The sequence below is a fragment of the Desmodus rotundus genome, chromosome 7 (assembly GCF_022682495.2).
Source record: "Desmodus rotundus isolate HL8 chromosome 7, HLdesRot8A.1, whole genome shotgun sequence".
NCBI lineage: Eukaryota > Metazoa > Chordata > Mammalia > Chiroptera > Phyllostomidae > Desmodus > Desmodus rotundus.
The window spans coordinates 76,426,233-76,444,358 of record NC_071393.1 but is presented as its reverse complement, the minus strand read 5'-3'; the positions used below and the strand labels follow the sequence as shown (position 1 = coordinate 76,444,358).

The following is an 18,126-nucleotide window of genomic DNA, read 5'->3' as shown; positions in this document are numbered from 1 at the left end:
CTATAAGACAATTACTACATTAGGCCACTCTTCCAGGCCAGAGAGACAGAGCAGCTCTACCCAATGCATAGAAACAAACACAGGGTGGCTGCCAAAATGAGGAGACAAAGAAATATGGCCCAAATGAAAGAACAGAACCAAACTCCACAAAAAGAACTAAACAAAATGGACACAATCTATTAGATTCAGAGTTCAAAACACTGGTTATAAGGATGCTCTGTGAACTTCATGAGAACTTCGACAGCATAAAAAAGGGCTTGGAAACCATAAAAAATAACCAGCCAGAAATGAAGAATACACTGACTGAAATGAAGAACAATTTACAGGGAATCAACAAGACTGGATGAAGCCAAGAATAAAATAAGCAATTTAGAATATAAGGAAGCTAAAACCATCTAAACAGAACAACAAGAAAAAAAAATCCAAAAAATGAGGATAGTGTAAGGAGCTTCTGGGACAACCTCAAACATATTAACATTCACATCATAGGGGTACCAGGAGGAGGAGAGAGGGCAAAAAAATTGAAAACCTATTTGAAAAAATGATAGAAAACTTCTCTAACTCGGTGAAGGAAATAGACATACAAGTCCAGGAGTGTGCAGAGTCCCAAACAAGATGAACCCAAAGCAGCCCACACCAAGACATACCACAATAGAATGCCAAAGGTTAAAGACAGAGAGAATCTTAAAAGCAGCAAGAGAAAAGCAGTTAGTTACCTTCAGGAGAGCTCCCATAACACTGACAACTGATTTCTCAAAAGAAACATTGCAAGCTAAAAGGATTGGCAAGATATATTCAAAGTGATGAAAAGCAAGCACCTACAACCATGACTATTCAACCCAGCGAAGCTATCATTTAGAATCAAAGGACAGATAAAGAGCTTCCCAGACAAGAAAAAGCTAAGAGTTCGTCATCACCGAACCAGCATTATATGAAATGTTAAAGGGCCTTCTCGAAGATGAAGAAGAAGAAAAATATGAACACTAAAATGGCAATAAATACGTACATATCAATAATTGAATCTAAAAAACAAAATAAGCAGAACAGAAACAGAATCATAAATACAGAGAACGTTTTGATGGTTGTCAGATAGGAGGGGGGCCTGGGGAATGGATGAAAAAGGTGAAGGGATTAAGAAGTATAAATTGGTTGTTACGGAATAGTCATGGGGATGTAAAGTACTGCATATGGAATATAGTAGCCAGAGAATGTATTGATATGTGCATGACCCATGGACACGGACAGAGGTGTGGGGGTGGCCTGAGGGAGGGGGTTCTAGGTGGATGGGGGCAAAGGGGAAAAAATTGGGACAACTGTAATAGCTTATACAATAAAATATAATTTAAATTAAAAAATAGAAAATAAAGGCTAAGAGAAAAAAGAAATCACAATTTAAAGAGTGATTGGTATAGGTAGTGAGTTTCTTGGGGTTTGTTTTTCCTCCTCTATTTACCAGCTTTGACCCAGGGTAGCCTTAGTCACAGAACTGTGTAGCAGACAGGAACAATAGAATCTCCAACAGAGGTGCTCTCTTTCTGGCCAGAGGACTGGGAAAAGGAAAAAGAAACCCCTGAGAGCTGGAGAGTATAAAGGGAATTCCTGTTGTGGTTTTTTCCCCATCTTCTGACCCTCTCCAAAGCCAGCTCCCTAAAAGCTGTCATAGAGCTGCACTACCATGGTAGCCATGTAGATACCTAGAGTCACAAGAGAAAACTAATCTCTCCAGCCAGAGGAACTGCGGAAAGGGACCCCTGTCTTCCAGAGAAGGCAGAGTGAATCCATATTTATTTTTTTCTTGTTGCCTCACAGCTTCACACCAAAGGCTAGCTGATGATAGCCATAAAGTTTAAAACAGATATGTAATTATGAAACAAGATAGCCTTAGACAGGTGGATCAGCTGGTTTGAGCATCATCCCATACACCATAAAAAGGTTGTGGGTTCAATCCCCAGTCAGGACGCATACCTGGGGTGCAGGTGCGATCCCCAGTCAGGCGCATACTGGAGGCAACTGATAGATGTTTCTCACATCAATTTCTCCCCTCTCTCTCTCTCTTTCTCTCTCTCTCTCAAATCAATAAACATATCCTCTGGTGAAGATTTTTTTTTAAAGTAAGGGAAAGCTGAACACTCTTGAAATAAATGGCAATATAGGAGTTATCAGCAGGAAAAAATAGAACTATAAAAAAACTAAATAGAGATAATAGAATTGAAAAAATGCTACATGAAATAATAATTAACTGGATGATCTCAATAGTAAAATGGAGATTGGAAGGTAAGAGTCAGTAAATTTGAAATCAGATCAGTGGAAATTATCCTATCTGTAGAATAGACAGAAAAAAGCCTAGGAGTAAAAAGAAACTGCTTTAACAACAGATAGAATCACTTTTTCCTTTAATTCAACATTTGTGCCATTGAAGTCCCAAAATGGAAAAGAGTGGTAAAGAAAAAAAATATTTGAAGAAATAATGGCTGGAGATCATTTACTGAATTTGGTGAAAGACATTAAAAATACAGACTTAAGAAGTTCAATAAAACTCAGATAAACTTGAAGATAACCACACCCAGATAGATCAAATGCACACTGCCAAAACCGAGGATGAAGACAAAATCTTGAAAGCAACCAGAAAAAAAAATTTATATAGGGGAACAATAATTCAAATTTAATGAGGAAGTAGAGCCACAAAGAGTTTTAATATTTACCCATGGTCTTCATAACAGTTAATATCAGAGCTAGGATTCAAACCCAGGCAGTTTGGCCACAAATCCTTTGCTGTTATTTACTAATTATGATGCCTTACTAATTGAATACTATGCATTCATTAAAAATGAAAATAGAGATGAAGAGTTACCGATGTGGAAAGACAGTTTCTGATCCATTGATGAAAAAACAAGATACAGAACAGTACTACATATTTCCTTTAAAAAAAAATCTAATGTGTGAAAGTTACAGGGAGAACAGAAGGATGTCACATTATGTTATCTATACGGAGAAATTTTTAATGATTATTTATTAGCATTTTCTGAATTTTTGAAAATAATCACATATAATTTTTATAAGTTGCAGAGGTGTGTATCAGACTAACCTTTCATGATTTTTCTTTTTCCTTTTAATTTATAAGGAGAAAACCCAGCAATTCCAGTCCTATTTGATCAAGGAATGGGTGATTCCATTTTTGAGTTCCATTCCATCCTGAGTTATGGAGTTGAGTCTTCGTAAGTATCTAAATTTTTAAATGGTTGTCAAAATACAGTGGAGAACAGTCCTTTCTTGCTTCCATACTTCCTTCTCCTTTATTTGTAAAATTGTTTCTTTTTCCCATTTTTATTTATTTTCTTTTTCCCTGGAGTTTTACTTGTATTAATAAAATTAAGTGGTTTGAGATATTAGAGTAATATATATTATTAGGGTGGACCACGCCTATAATTAACCATTTTTGAGCAACAAAAACACCATTTCTATTTAGTACAACCTACAGAAAAGCAGAATTTAAGAGACCTCAGTTTAAGTCACATCTAATTTTTTCTGTGACTCCTGAAAATCCTTAAGTCACCTTTCTCCCTCCCTAAATTATTGTTCTTGCTTGTAAAATTGAGACAGTTCCTTCCTAACTTACATCATAAGATTATTGGAAAGATATTTATGTGAAGACACTTTGAAAAATACATCTAAATCAGGTATCAGGTATTATGTAATGTGTATGTGGCAAACACGAGGCCTGCAGGCCGAATCCAGCCCTCCACGTTGTTTCTACCCGGCGGCAGCACTGAGCTCTCGCTTAACTGTTAAGGAGTAGTCATATTTATTCAGTCCTAAAATTACATTTGGCCCTTGAAGGCAACTGCGAAGCTGATGTGGTCCCCGGTGAAAAGGAGTTTGACAACCCTTGATTTAATGAGTATTATCTGAGGTAAATTTTTCTAGTTGTGATCCTTGTTTATATTATGTGTCCCACTGCTACTGAAAATACGTGTTAACTTTTTACAAATGGAAGTTCAGAAAACCAGAAATTATCCCTCCAAATACATGGTATTACTAGCACCTACCCCCGCTCCTCCCCACACACACCTTATTAACATGAAAGTACTTCTTGGTCCTTTTTCCAGACACTAAAACTTGTTATGTCAGATCCGTTTCCTCTGAATTTTATTCCTGCTCTGTCTAGTCTGTCCCTTTATTTGGGCTTGAACCCTTTTCTGCTGTGATCGTTTACTACATCTTTCATAGGAAGTGAAGTTATTATGGGTCATTACCATTTTGTAAGAGATTTGTCTGGTTATAGGAGACACAGTTCTACTTTTCCCATTTTTCTTCTTTCTTTTTTTTCTTAATCCTTACCCAAGGACATGCTCATTAATTTTAGAGAAAGGGGAAGGGAGGGGAAGAGAGGGAGAGAAGCATTTATGCAAAAGAGAGACAGACATCCGTGTGCTGCCTCCTGTACTCATCCTGACTGGGGACTGAACCTGCAACCCAGGCATGTGCCCTGACTGGGAATCAAGCCCATGACCTTTAGGGTTATGGGACGACACTCCAACCAACTGAGCCACACCAGCTAGGGCTCCCATTTTTTCTTAGTGATTAAATTTACTGCAGAGGCTTTAATCTTTAACTTGACAAAGAGCAGTTTACTTTGTCAAAAGGAGTTAAATTGTTTATTGCTTCAGTGCCTAATTAGACTTCTCAGTAGGTAGTCCCTTTTACTAAATGTTGTATGTTTTTCCTGTTTTATTTTTAGGATAAAATATTCTAATAGCATCAAGGAAATGGTCATTCTCTTTGCCACAACAGTTTATAGAATTGGACTGAAAGTGCCTCCTGATGAAACAGACCCTCGAATCCCCATGATGACCTGGAGCACATGTGCTTTCACTATTCAGGCAATTGGTACAGCCTCTAAGAGAACTGGTTTGGAGGTTTTATAGGAACAATTAACATTGACCGACTAAAAATTATTCCTTTTTTTTCTCTGATGGCTTCAAATAGTTAGTTGTTAGTATTTCAGTAGATTAGTGTAGCCTGATGCCATTTAGTCTGGGAATTTTTGTATTGATCTGTTTTTAACTACAATAATGTCCATATGCAACATAAGCAAAAAATATTTGAAATGGACATCATGAAGCAAGCTAGATTCTAAATATGGCAGATTTACAATACTAGAAGGCCAAGAAGAAAAGGTTCGAAGGAAGAAGAATCACTACAGAAAGATTCAGTTAATTATTATTTCTTTTACATGTTAAAGAGAAAAAGAAAGGGATCACCTAAAAAAATTTTAAAAGTCACCTAAAAATGGAAAGGAAGACTGACTGAGGTGGTCAGGAGAGACAGATTAGCAGGCAGAAGCTAACCAAGTCTGAAAGGAAGCCTACTTTAAAATTACCTGCTGTATTAAAAGCTTTCTATAGAAAATGTATCAATCAAAGCAGCATGTTGTACGCCCTAAACTTACATTAGTTTGGCCAAAATGTCTGTTAACATTTTTTCTGTACAATGGCTCTAGTAGTGCTTAGTTGTCTTTAACGTCATTTGAAACTGTTTTGTTAGATTGTATTGTGACAGCTGTCATATCAGTGTGCATTTTTTAAAAACTTACCAATATTGGTGAATTTGGGGGCAGCCATTTTAATATTGAAGATTAACGAAAACATTTTTTTTAACTGAGAACATTTTATTATGAATGAGATTCTGTCATAACATTATAAAGGTACATTTAATACAAAGTAAAGTCTTAGAAACTTATTCTTTATGTATATAATTTTATATATTTTCCTTTTAAATATATTTCATTGATTATGGTATTATAGTTGTCCCAATATTTTTCCCTTTGCCCCCCCCACCTGGTACCCCCATTCCCTCCAGCAATTCTCCCCCTGAGTTCATATCCATGGATCATGCATATAAGTTCTTTGGCTACTCTATTACCTATACTGTTCGTAACATCCCCATCTATTTTGTACTTACCAATTCGTGCCTCTTAATCCCTGCACCTTTCGTCCTATTTTCCCCCTTCCCCCTCCCAAAGGATAACCCTCCAAATGATCTCTATATCTGTGATTCTGTTTGCGTTCTGCCTGTTTGCTTACTTTGCTGTTTGGATTCAATTATTGATAGTTGTGAATTTATTGCCATTTTAATGTTCATCATTTTGATCTTCTTTTTCTTTTTCTATTTTTTTTCTTTTTTTAAAATTTTTATTGTTATTCAATTACAGCTGTATGCCTTTTCTCCCCATCCCTCCACCCCACCCCAGGTCTTCTTTTTCTTATATAATTCTCTTTAGCACTTCATATAATAATGGCTTGGTGATGAACTTACTTAGTTTTACCTTGTCTGGGAAGCACTTGATGTGCCCTTCAGTTCTAACTGATAGCTTTGCTGGATAGAGTAATCTAGGTTGTAGGTCCTTGCTTTTCATCAGTTCGAATACTTCTTACCAGTCCCTTCTAGTCTGCAAAGTTTCTTTAGAGTAATCAGTTGACAGCCTTATGGGAACTCCCTTGTAGGTAACTCTCTGCTTTTCTCTTGCTGCTTTTAAGGTTCTCTCTTTATCATTAACGTTTGGCATTTTCATTGTGATGTGTCCTGGTGTGGTCCTCTTTGGGTTCATCTTGTTTGAGACTCTGTACCTCATGATATATATATTTCATGATATATATGAAAAGGGGCTTGGATATATATTTCCATCACCAAATTAGGGAAGTTTTCTTTCATTATTTTTTTCAAGTAAATTTTCAATTTGTTGCTCTTCTTCTTCTCCTTCTGACGCCCCTGTGATTTGGATGTTCATACGTAAAGATGTCCTAGAGGTTCCTAAGCCTATCCTTGTGTTTTTTTTTTTTTAATCCTTTTTTCTTCCTACTGTTCTGATTGAATGCATTTTCCTTTCTTGTGTTCCATATCATTGATTTGATTCTCAGCTTCATCCCTTCCACTGTTGGTCCGTGTAGTCTTTTCTTTATTTCACCTAATGCAGCCTTCATTTCTGTGTGGGTGTTTTTTTATGCTGTTAAAGTACCCAGTGAGTTCCTGGAGCATCCTGATAACCAGTGTTTTGAACTGTGCATCTGATAGTTTGCTAACCTCCATTTCATTTACTACTTTTTCTGGAGTTTTGATCTTTTTTTTCATTTGAGCCATATTTTTTTGTCTCCTCATTTTGGCAGCCTCCCTGTGTTTGTTTCTGTGTATGAGGTGGAGCTGCTTTGACTCCCTGTTTTAATACTGTGGCCTATTTGTAGAAGAGACACCTGTAACTTGTATGGGGCAGAGCCTCAGTTAATTGTCAGGGCAGGGCAACCTGTGTCACCACTCTGTTGCTCTGTGTGGAGGGAGGGCTCAGAGAGGGAAAATACCACTGCCTGGACTCTGGAATTTTGCCCAGGAGGACGATGTCTCCCCGTACTCCCACTTCACTTTCTTCCCATATGCCTCTGGTGCCCTTCCAGCTGTTGCCCTGGTGCTGCATCCCAGAGGGGGTGGGTCTGTATGAGTCCTAAATCTTTTGTGGGCCCTTTAAGAAGAGTCCCTTGAGAATCCCACTGTTTCCTCCACATCCCCACCCCTCACTGATTTTTACAGCCATAAATTATGGGGACTTATCTTCCTGGCACTGGAACACTGGGCTGGGTGGTCTGGGCTGTGCCTGGGATCCCTTGCTCCCAAGGGATCCCTCCCATTTTTTATCTACCACACGTGGAGGTGGGTGTGCCCATTCCCATCTCTGTGCCTCTCCGCGTCCCCACCCTTCCCACATGTCTGCATGAATGTGGCTTCTTTATGTTGTCAGATTTCCACACAACTCAATTTTCTGACGATTCTGGGTGATATTTGTTTTGTAGTCTAGTTGTATTTTTTGCTTTAGTTGTGTGCAGAGGTGAGGTGTGTTTACCTATGCCTCCATCTTGACTGGAAGTCCATAGTTTTATATTTTTGTATAAATTGGACCAGTGTTGTTTCCTGGGGAAAGCAGCTGTTTCCAGTGGTAGCCAGCCGTCCAAATATCCACCCAAACACACAACATTTTTTATATATTATGCTTTTTATTTCAAGAAAGGTAAAAACACAATTGAAATGGAAAAGAAGATTTGTGCAGTGTATGGAGAAGGTGCTGTGACTGATGAAATGTGTCAAAAGTGGCTTGCAAAGTTTCTTAGTACTATTGACATTTTGACCAAAGAGTTATTTGCTGTAGGGCTGTCTTATGCAGTGGAAGATGTTTAGCAGCAGCCCTGGCCTCTACTGACTAGAAGCCAATAGTGGGAGTAATTGACATACTCCTAATATCCAAATCAATAAAGTTATTGGTAAAAATGAAAAATGCATATTTTATGGAAAAATCTAAACGGACGTTTTGCCCAACCCAATACAACACTATAAATCAATTATACCTCAGTAAAGATGGTGGGGAAGGGGGAGAAAAGTACAACAGTGAAGAAGAATGAATTAGATTTTTTAAATTAGCAGTGTTGCTCATTATAGTTATGAGATATGCAGTACTATATGAAAAAGAACAATAACTGTTATTCTTTCATATCATCTTTATCCAAGCCAGTTTCTGTCTTTACTTCCAATATATATTTTTGGTAGTTGTTTTTAATGCAGTCTGCCACATTTTGTTTGTTTAAATATATTTTCGTAACAAGAGAGTTTAATGATTTGACTTAAGTAGCATGAAATCATTTCACCATCAGTCTCTGTGAACAAATTTCAGGAGTTCTAAACCTGACCAACTTGGGTCATGAGTAAAATATAATACACAGGTTTATATTTACAAAGGTTAAGTAAAATGAGAAATAGTAACAATAGGTTTAAATAGAATAAAAATCTGACTTTCTCTTGAAGACTTTCATTTCAGTATAAGCATTAGTAATCAAGAATTTATGTTTAGACAATAAACATTAAAAAAGTCACAGTTTTGTCATAAAAGATGAGAAATTCACTGGAGAACAAGACTAAATCTTCATATATGGTTTTATAACCTAGTAATTGGACTCTATTTGATTAATATAGTGTTCCTTGTTTTCACTATAGTGCTTTTCCATCCGGTGGACATAATGCTTTACTTTATCCTATTGCATAAGATGTTAAGTAACTTACCTCTTTCCCTGTGAGTGTGGAGAGACATAGACAGAATGTGTTGTCATAGTTGGGAACATTCAAAGATGGAAAAAAGGAAATAAGCCTTCCCCCTCATAGATGTATCTGATGCTGAGAATCTATGAAAAACAGAAATAAAAAGTAGTTTAGAAATAATACACTAGCCAACAAAGCAGAATATAGGGACAGGCACAAATAATGTCCCTTTTTTATTATAAAATATTTTATCACAAAATCATGAGCATATAATTCTGTAACATAACAATATCACATTCAAGTATACCATATGACATTTTTGGTGAAATGTTCAAATTAAAATTATAAATTTTATACCCATATTTATTGCCCTACCAACCACACTCAAGCAGACATTACTTCTGCTGGACCCGGTATATTTCTGAATTCATATTTTTGTATTTTTATTTTTATCTTTTTCCCTATTAATGTTATAGTTCTTTTTAATACTACCTATAAGAGCAATAAACTTATTTGCATCTACCTTGTGCATTATTTTTCAGCACAATAGATTGTTACTTATATGTTAATTATAATAAAAAACAGGTTGCAAATGTATGAAAAATTACTTATTTAAAAAATTTTGCATAGAAGAGATATTAAAAATAGAAAAATGAACCAGGAAGCTTTGTTTTTCCCAAGTGTTCTGTATAGATTGCTGCCGGGAAATTATTGTTCATGTTAGCAATTTGTACGTGATCTGACCTTGGCTTCTATAACATTCCCTCACTCCCAAATTTAGAAATTTTGGCACAGACTTAAACATGAAACTTGAAAAGTGCAAATCATCTGATGAAAAACGTAATTAGTAAAAGGATATCTGATAGAAGGAAACCAAGTTTATTCAGGATTTATTATTTTTGTTTTTCTTACTCTTTGAGAAAACCTCTTGGGAGATGAAGGAAAACCTCTGTTTGGAGCACTTCAAAATAGACAGGTATGTATGTTCTTATGGGGTACGTGTAACTCATAGTATGCTTTTTTCGGGAGTCCACAGTTGGTTTATCTTTTTAAAAATTCTTTATTCACTGCTTTTTCTGTAAAATTAGCAGAATTCTATGTTTGTTTGTTTTTTAAGGAGTTACTTCGGTCTCATAGAGAGTGAATGGCCATTATATACTTTAGAGCTCACTCAGTCTTGGTGGTTCAGTGTAATTCAGGGAGATTTCAGATGATACTGGTTGGTTTTTCTCCGTTTATTTCTTCTCTGTTTATTGCCAAATTAGAAATCTACATTTTACCTTCTCACTAGCTTTGCATCATCATGTAACATTAATTACTAATGCTGGCTTAGCTCTAAATAAATCATCATGCTGAATTGAGAAATAAAACTAAGCCATGCTTCTTTGATGGGCATATCCTGACACTACAGGACTATGCTCAGGCTCAGCCTTAGAACATATGGGCCCTCAGAACAGCACTCAAGAAAATGTGCTCAGGAGCCCTGTGAGCACAGAATGGGTAACTGAGGATTTCTTAGACCACTCCCTTCCTAGCCAATTACCCTCTTATTTTTCTGACAGCTGGCACAGGGGACTTGTAATTCACAATGGGCTTCTGATCAGTTTTTCTGTTTCGGAAATGGGAGCATTATTCCTTGAATTCAGGGTTTTTTTTGTCATAATTTTAGAAGTTTTATTAATATATTTATTTGTACAGGCCTCAATAGAATAAATTAGACCAGGCATTTAAGAAATTGACTCTGGGCAAAATGAATACTTAAGTGAGAATTGAAATGATTATAGCTTTAATACCTCTTTGTCATGGGAAATCTGTTAAAAATTTGGCAAGATTATAAAACTTTTTAGAAGCATTAAAAATACTGAAATTTATTTGTAAGAATGCACAGTATATAGTAAGTCTGCAACTAATTCTTACAGACTAGGATTTATTTTTACAGTGAGTGACTTGGATCTATTATCTTCCCCTTTTATATTCCTCTCTCTTACAATCAGCATAATGGCCTGAAAGCATTAATGCAGTTTGCCATTGCACAGAGGAGCACCTGTCCTCAAGTCCTGATACAGAAACACCTGATTCGTCTCCTATCAGGTAGAGCCTGCTATGAGTTACTATTATTGTTATTGTTATTGTTACTATTATTATATTATTATTATATACATGTCTTTTCCATCTCAATTATGGCAGTGTATTTTGTTAGGAAACCACACACTGCACTCATTTTGAATGCTCACAAAAACAAAAAATAAAATAAAACATACAGTTGTCTCTGTAATACCTGATTTTTTTTAAGTATCAGATGTTTTCTAGATATTTTAAGAATATGTCCCTTATACACACGTAGAGATTTTGTTGAACCAGCACCCACAACCACTAACATCTTTATATCCCAATGTGGTTAGAAAGGGGAACAATGACATGGAAGATCATTTTACAGTTTTGCTGGTGAATCAAGACAAAGTTATGTAAAATAATAAAAATGTAATCTCAGGAAGATGGAGGCGTAGGTGGACACATTGTGCCACCTCGCACAACCAAAAGAAGGACAACAACAATTTAAAAACAAAAAACCAGAACTGACAGAAAATCGAACTGTATGGGAAGTCCGACAACCAAGGAGATAAAGAAGAAACACTCATCCAGACCGGTAGGAGGAGCAGAGACGCGCAGACAGGTGGAGAGGCCTCACAGCAAGGCAAGGGCTAGTGGACCCAGCGAGGTGGTGGATTGAGGAACAGGGCAGGCCAGGCTGCTGCTAGCAGACCCCACAAGGTAGTGGCTGGTAGACCCTGCAGCTCCACATTCGCACATAGATAAACCGGGAGGAACAGTGGGGGAGCGAAGCAGACCACGCAACCCACGGCTCCAGCACGGGGAAAATAAAGCCTCAAACCTCTGATTCAAAACACCCATGGGTGTTCAGGCGGCAGCAGGAGAAACTCCCAGCCTCACAGGAGAGTTCATTGGAGAGACCCACAGGGGCCTAGAGCGTGCACAAACCCACCCACTCGGGAAGCAGCACCAGAGGGACCCAGTTTGTGGGTAGGGGAGGGAGTGACTGAAATCCAGCAGAGAGTGGAGCGGGCTCCATTGCTCCCTCTCGGCCCCTCCCCCACGTACAGCGTCACAGCACAGCCACCAGCATTACCCCGCCCCAGTGAACACCTAAGGCTCTGCCCCTTTATGTAACAGGCGCACCAACACACACAAAAAATAAATGGCCCAAATGAAAGAACAGATCAAAGCTCCAGAAATAATACAACTAAGCAACAACGAGATAGCCAACCTATCAGATGCACAGTTCAAAATACTAGTAATCAGGATGGTCACAGAATTGGTTGAATTTGGTCACAAATTAGATGAAAAAGTGAAGGCTATGCTAAGAGAATCAAAGGAAAATGTACAGGGAACCAATAGTCATGGGAAGGAAACTGGGACTCAAATCAATGGTGTGGACCAGAAGGAAGAAAGAAACATCCAACCAGAAAAGAATGAAGAAACAAGAATTCAAAAAGAATGAGGAGAGGCTTAGGAACCTCCAGGACATCTTGAAACATTCCAACATCCGAATTATAAGGGTACCAGAAGGAGAAGAGGAAGAACAAAAAAATGAAAACTTATTTGAACAAATAATGAAGGAGAACTTCCCCAATCTGGCAAAGGAAATAGACTTCCAGGAAGTCCAGGAAGCTCAGAGAGTCCTAAAGAAGTTGGACCCAAGGAGGAACACACCAAGGCACATCATAATTACATTACCCAAGATTAAGCAGAAGGAGAGAATCTTAGAAGCAGCAAGAGAAAAGAACACAGTTACCTGCAAGGAGTTCCCATAAGACTGTCAGCTGATTTCTCAAAAGAGACCTTACAGGCAAGAAGGGGCTGGCAAGAAGTATTCCAAGTCATGAAAGGCAAGGACCTACATCCAAGATTACTGTATCCAGCAAAGCTTTCATTTAGAATGAAAGGGAAGATAAAGTGCTTCTCAGATAAAGTCAAGTTAAAGGAGTTCATCATCACCAAGCCCTTACTTATGAAATGTTAAAGGGAGTTTATAAGAAAAATTGGTGGCAGCCCTTTCCCATGAAAGCTCAGTCGTTTGGGCGGCCTCCCCTGAGGCAAGGGGTCTCCCATTTGATTCCTGGTCAGGACACAGGCCTGGGTTGCAGGTTTGGTCCCAGTTGGGGTGGGTGCAGGAGGTAACCAATCAATACTTCTCTCTCACATTAATGTTTCTCTACCTCTCTTTCTCCTTCTCTTCCCCCCCCTCTAAAAGTAAATAAGTAAAATCTTAAAGAAAGAAAAGTTGATGGCAGATAAAGTGGCAGAAAAGGTGATAGAATTAGGAGGAATTAGGAGTTATTACAATGTCCCGAGAACAAAACAATTTATAGCACAGAAGAAAAGAATATAGGTAGTGTCGTGGACATGTTAACTGATATATCAGAAATATTACTGAAAAATCTTAGTATGAGGAAGTGAGAGCTAGAAACCTCAGGTGACTTTCAAGAACAAACATCTGGTTAATGACAAAGCCCTGTGACCACTTTAGTTTGTTTTGTAAAGCCAATATCAAAAACATTTATTGAATGGTTACTATATGCCAGGTTTGGGATAAATGTTTTAAATGCATATGTTAGTGAACCTCCCCAGAATTTTGTGTATACTGTAAATTTAGTTAAGTCCCTTGCCTATGACAAATAATCACAACCAGTGTTGGAACCCATTTCTGACTCCAGCACCTATGCTCTTAACTTGAATGCTTTTTGTTTAAACTCTTGTACCTAGCGTTAAGAAATTGACCTAATGTGGAAGAAGTTTTCTCACCTTCCTTTGCAAAAATAATAGCTTTATTGAAATACAGTTAATCTCCTCATTTCTATATGTACACAACCCTTACTGTTGTTTTAAATTCTTGGTGTTACTTCCTTGTCACTGTTTCCCTCACTTGTGAACTTAGACACTGACCAAATTAGAAAGACAGTATTTGCAGTTCCTCCCAGTCCTCAGTCCATATAAATCGTTACTTTGTCAGGAGGATCTTCTCCATCCTCATTTTACTTACACTACTACATTGCATGCTCTCTCTGCTTCCCACCTCAAATTTATTCACATATTTTATCACAGAACATTTAGAAATTTGTAGTTAAGGGGAAAAAAGTAGTAGGGAACATTGTATAAAACTAATTCTTATTCATTCAGCAAATAGAGATTGAACAATCTCTATTTGAGTTATCTTAATTTATTTACCTTTCCTTCTCTATCTTATTGTTTAATTCTTAAATTGAATCCAAGGCCTTCTAGGAGCCTTTTCTCAGTTTAGTTTATATTTAATTATGGTTCCCATATCCTAAAGGTATAATGTACCACTGTATCAGTTTATTTTATAAATAATTTTTGTTTTAGATGTTTATATTTTGCTTTATATTAACTACATTGCTGTTTTACTGACTGAATTATAATTATTTATTTATTTTAGTTGTTCTTCCTAACCTAAAATCAGAAGATACACCTTGCCTTCTATCTATAGATCTATTTCATGTACTGGTAAGTGTTCAATAAAATTTTATCAAGTCACTCAAGTTTATAATTTTATGTGTTTTCCTCATTCAAACTGATGCTCCTTGTTCAATATTATAAATTATTGGTGTTCAAACTATGAATTTGTCTCTTTTGTCCATTTTGTTTACAGATAGATACAGATTTCACTGAGACCATCAAAATCACTTTAAAAATGAAAGCACATTTACTCTTTATATAATAGGTCCTACCATGATTGATTATAATTAGTTGGTGTCTATACAAGCAAATTTCTTCTAATAGATAATGCTTTCCCTCTCCCCCTTTTTCCTAGTTTATTTATATTGTAAGCAGTGAATGACACCATTAGCTATCTTAAAACTATTAGTTATTTGGTGCGAGGGAACAGCCATGGACACAGCTAGGCTTCCCCCAAACACCTATGGATGGGTGGCAGCTGTTTTGTGAGTTTCTTGAAGAACGTTTTTATCCCTGTCATGATTTCATTCCTCCAATCAAGGTCACTAGGGAGAACAGTGGTGAGACTGGGAGCATGGAGTTTTTGTTAGCCATTATCCTCATCCCTCATTTCCCAGACCTCTACCCAGTGATTGAAAAGAGTGCTAGTGAACTGGGCCCTAACCCCTGAGAATTTGATTTGGTTGTACTGGGGTGAGGCCTGTGTATCAGTGTGATTTTAATGTTGAATGTAACATTAAACAGTGATTGTAATGTTGAATCTTCTGAACCCCACAGGGTTCGAGACCACTACCTAGAACTAGAATAAGTAGACCCAGCAAAGGGATAACCTATTTGGTGATGACTTTTGTCTTTCATTTGTGGTATAATATATTATAAGGTATTTTGTTGAATAACTTGGAAAAATATTATGGTTATTTTTAAAAAACACACAAACACTGTAGCTTCTAGTGCCCTTTACATTTAATTATGAGATTAATTTGTGTTGTTCTCTGTTGTTACTCATGTTGATACCCATTTTCTCTCATAGGTAGGTGCTGTGTTAGCATTCCCATCCTTGTATTGGGATGACACTGTTGATCTGCAGCCTTCATCAGTTAGTTCTTCCTATAACCACCTGTATCTCTTCCATCTGATTACCATGGCACACATGCTTCAGATACTTCTTACCATAGACACAGGTAGAGTTCCCATCGTTTGTTAACTGTACATAACATTTGCTCATGATTTATTGGCAAAATTAATTGTGCTTGTGGTTAATCATATATTGCTAAGTTCTATATTATGTCTGTTGAAGGATCATTCGTTTCTTTATGGATGCTATTTAAATATATATAATTATAAATTCTTATATAACAATAAATATTTATTAAATATCCATGTTTCACAAGGCTGTGATTTTGCTGTTTCTCCACGTAATATACTGGTAAAGTTTACCTAATAGTTTTAACATCAGAATCAACTATTTAGATTAAGAACAAGTGAAAGAACCTCACTTGACTAGACATTATTTATTATCCTGAAACCACTAAATTGAGGTGTAATTTATAAATTGAATAGCCAGTTTATAGATTTAGCTTTCAAAATTTCTTTTTCAGGCCTCCCCCTTGCTCAGGTTCAAGAAGACAGTGAAGAGGCTCATTCTGCATCTTCTTTTTTGGCAGAAGTTTCTCAGTATATAACTGGGTGAGTAGCTGTAGTCCATGCGTTTAATCTGCTTCAGTATTTTGATATTTCCACATCTTTGTTTGGTTGTTTGACAGTATAACTTTTGAACCATTTTAATTCCGATTTTTAAAAAGGAGTTAAGGGCTTTTGGAATAACAGCTAGCCATTTATGTGTTTCTAAGACTGAAACAAGTTTTGGCACATCTTTACTCATATAAACTGTTATGGGAATATAGGCAAAGGATGATAGAATTTTTAACAAATGACAGCATTTTAAATTTAAATAAAGGTAGAAAATAGAAAATAGGTTGTTTGTCCTTTTAAAGCAATTTGTATAGTTGATGAACTTAACTAATTAGAGGGGTTTATTTTCAAGGCTGTTACGAATAATATCTGAAACATATTGACAATGCAGAGGTTACAACCTAAAGTACAATAGAGTGATCTGCTGAGCTTCACCTGCTGCCCCCTCTTCATTTTCTTCTTCCTCACAAGTCTTTTTTTTTTCTTATTTTGGGTACTGAATGTTAATAGGCCATTATTTAGAGCTGTTTTAGGTTTACAAAAAAATTGAACAGAAATGTAGCGTTCCCATTTACTCCCTCCCTCTTCCAATTTCCCTATTATTAACATCTTGCTTTACTACTATACATTTGATCAAACAATATTAATATGTTGTTATTAACTGAAGTCCATAGTTTACACTAGGGTTCACTCTTTGTGTCCTACCATTACAATATCATATAAAATAGTTTACTGCCCTACAAGTTACCAGTTAATTTTAATACAGAAATCAGGAAGGTATTAATTATTTTTAGCTAATTTAGCTACTTTGGTTAGTTGCTAATAAATATATCTGCTCCACATTTCATCATAAGGATTACAGAAAAGAAGAAAGTAGCTTTTGGTCTTAAAATCTATTTGATAAGCTCCGGCCAGTGCAGCTCAGTTGGTTGGAGCATCATCCTGTAGACCAAAAGGTTGTGGGTTCGATTCCTGGTGACAGTACATAAGCTGGTTGCAGGTTCGATCCCTGGTTGGAGTGTGTAATGGGAGCAACCAGTCAGTGTTTTTCTCACATTGATGTTCCTCTCTCTCTCTGTACCTCTCTCTTTATCCTCCTCTCCCCAACCCCCTTCCTCTCTCTAAAAGCAATGGAAAAATGTCCTTGGGTGAGAATTAAAGTAAAGTAAAATAAAATAAAAATGTACATGGTAAAAGATGCAGGATTTGTGGTTTCCTTTAGGAAACTATTAGGAGATTTAAAAACTGAAGCTATAGCTAGTTAAATATTTTGTTTTAAATGTTTAAAAATTAAAAGGTTAAAAAATATTTAAAATATCAGGGTGTCCAACCTTTTGGTGTCTCTGGGTCACACTGGAAGAAGAGTTGTCTTGGGCCACACATTAAATATATTGTGACACGTAATCACACACACACACACAAAATCCCATAATGTTTTAAGTAACTTTATGATTTCGTGTTGAGCTGCATTCATAGCCATCCTGACCCAGGGCCACAGGTTGGACTCCCCTGATTTAAATACTTAGCTGTGATTTTGAAAGGGTGTTTAAAATCTAGGGTTTTAGTCTCATCAGTATTCTCTTCTGTTCTTGAATTACTGCCTCTTAGCTGCATTGGGTGTGATATTCCTGGCTGGTATTTGTGGGTCTCATTGAAGAATGGCATCACCCCTTACCTTCGTTGTGCTGCATTGTTTTTCCACTATTTACTTGGAGTAACTCCACCTGAAGATCTGTTTACCAGTAAGTAGAAAATGAGATCAGAGCAGTAAATGAAAGACTTTTTTCCTTATGTTCAGCCTCAGGAATACAGCATGAGAGCTCACAGCACCAGCCCTTCATCCCTTCACTCTGAATGTATGTGCCC

General features: G+C 36.8%; 1 protein-coding gene across 1 annotated transcript in view; it reads left to right on the top strand.

Moving 5' to 3' along the window:
• UBR1 (ubiquitin protein ligase E3 component n-recognin 1) overlaps window positions 1–18,126 on the top strand; it is a 127,291-nt gene that overhangs the window by 92,417 nt on the left and 16,748 nt on the right. The window contains exons 34-41 of the mRNA XM_024568473.4: window positions 3,122–3,215; window positions 4,739–4,887; window positions 9,993–10,048; window positions 11,067–11,163; window positions 14,549–14,616; window positions 15,599–15,749; window positions 16,167–16,254; window positions 17,869–18,002. Coding sequence (XP_024424241.2) covers window positions 3,122–3,215; window positions 4,739–4,887; window positions 9,993–10,048; window positions 11,067–11,163; window positions 14,549–14,616; window positions 15,599–15,749; window positions 16,167–16,254; window positions 17,869–18,002 — 837 coding nt within the window. The remainder of the gene's footprint in view (window positions 1–3,121; window positions 3,216–4,738; window positions 4,888–9,992; window positions 10,049–11,066; window positions 11,164–14,548; window positions 14,617–15,598; window positions 15,750–16,166; window positions 16,255–17,868; window positions 18,003–18,126) is intronic.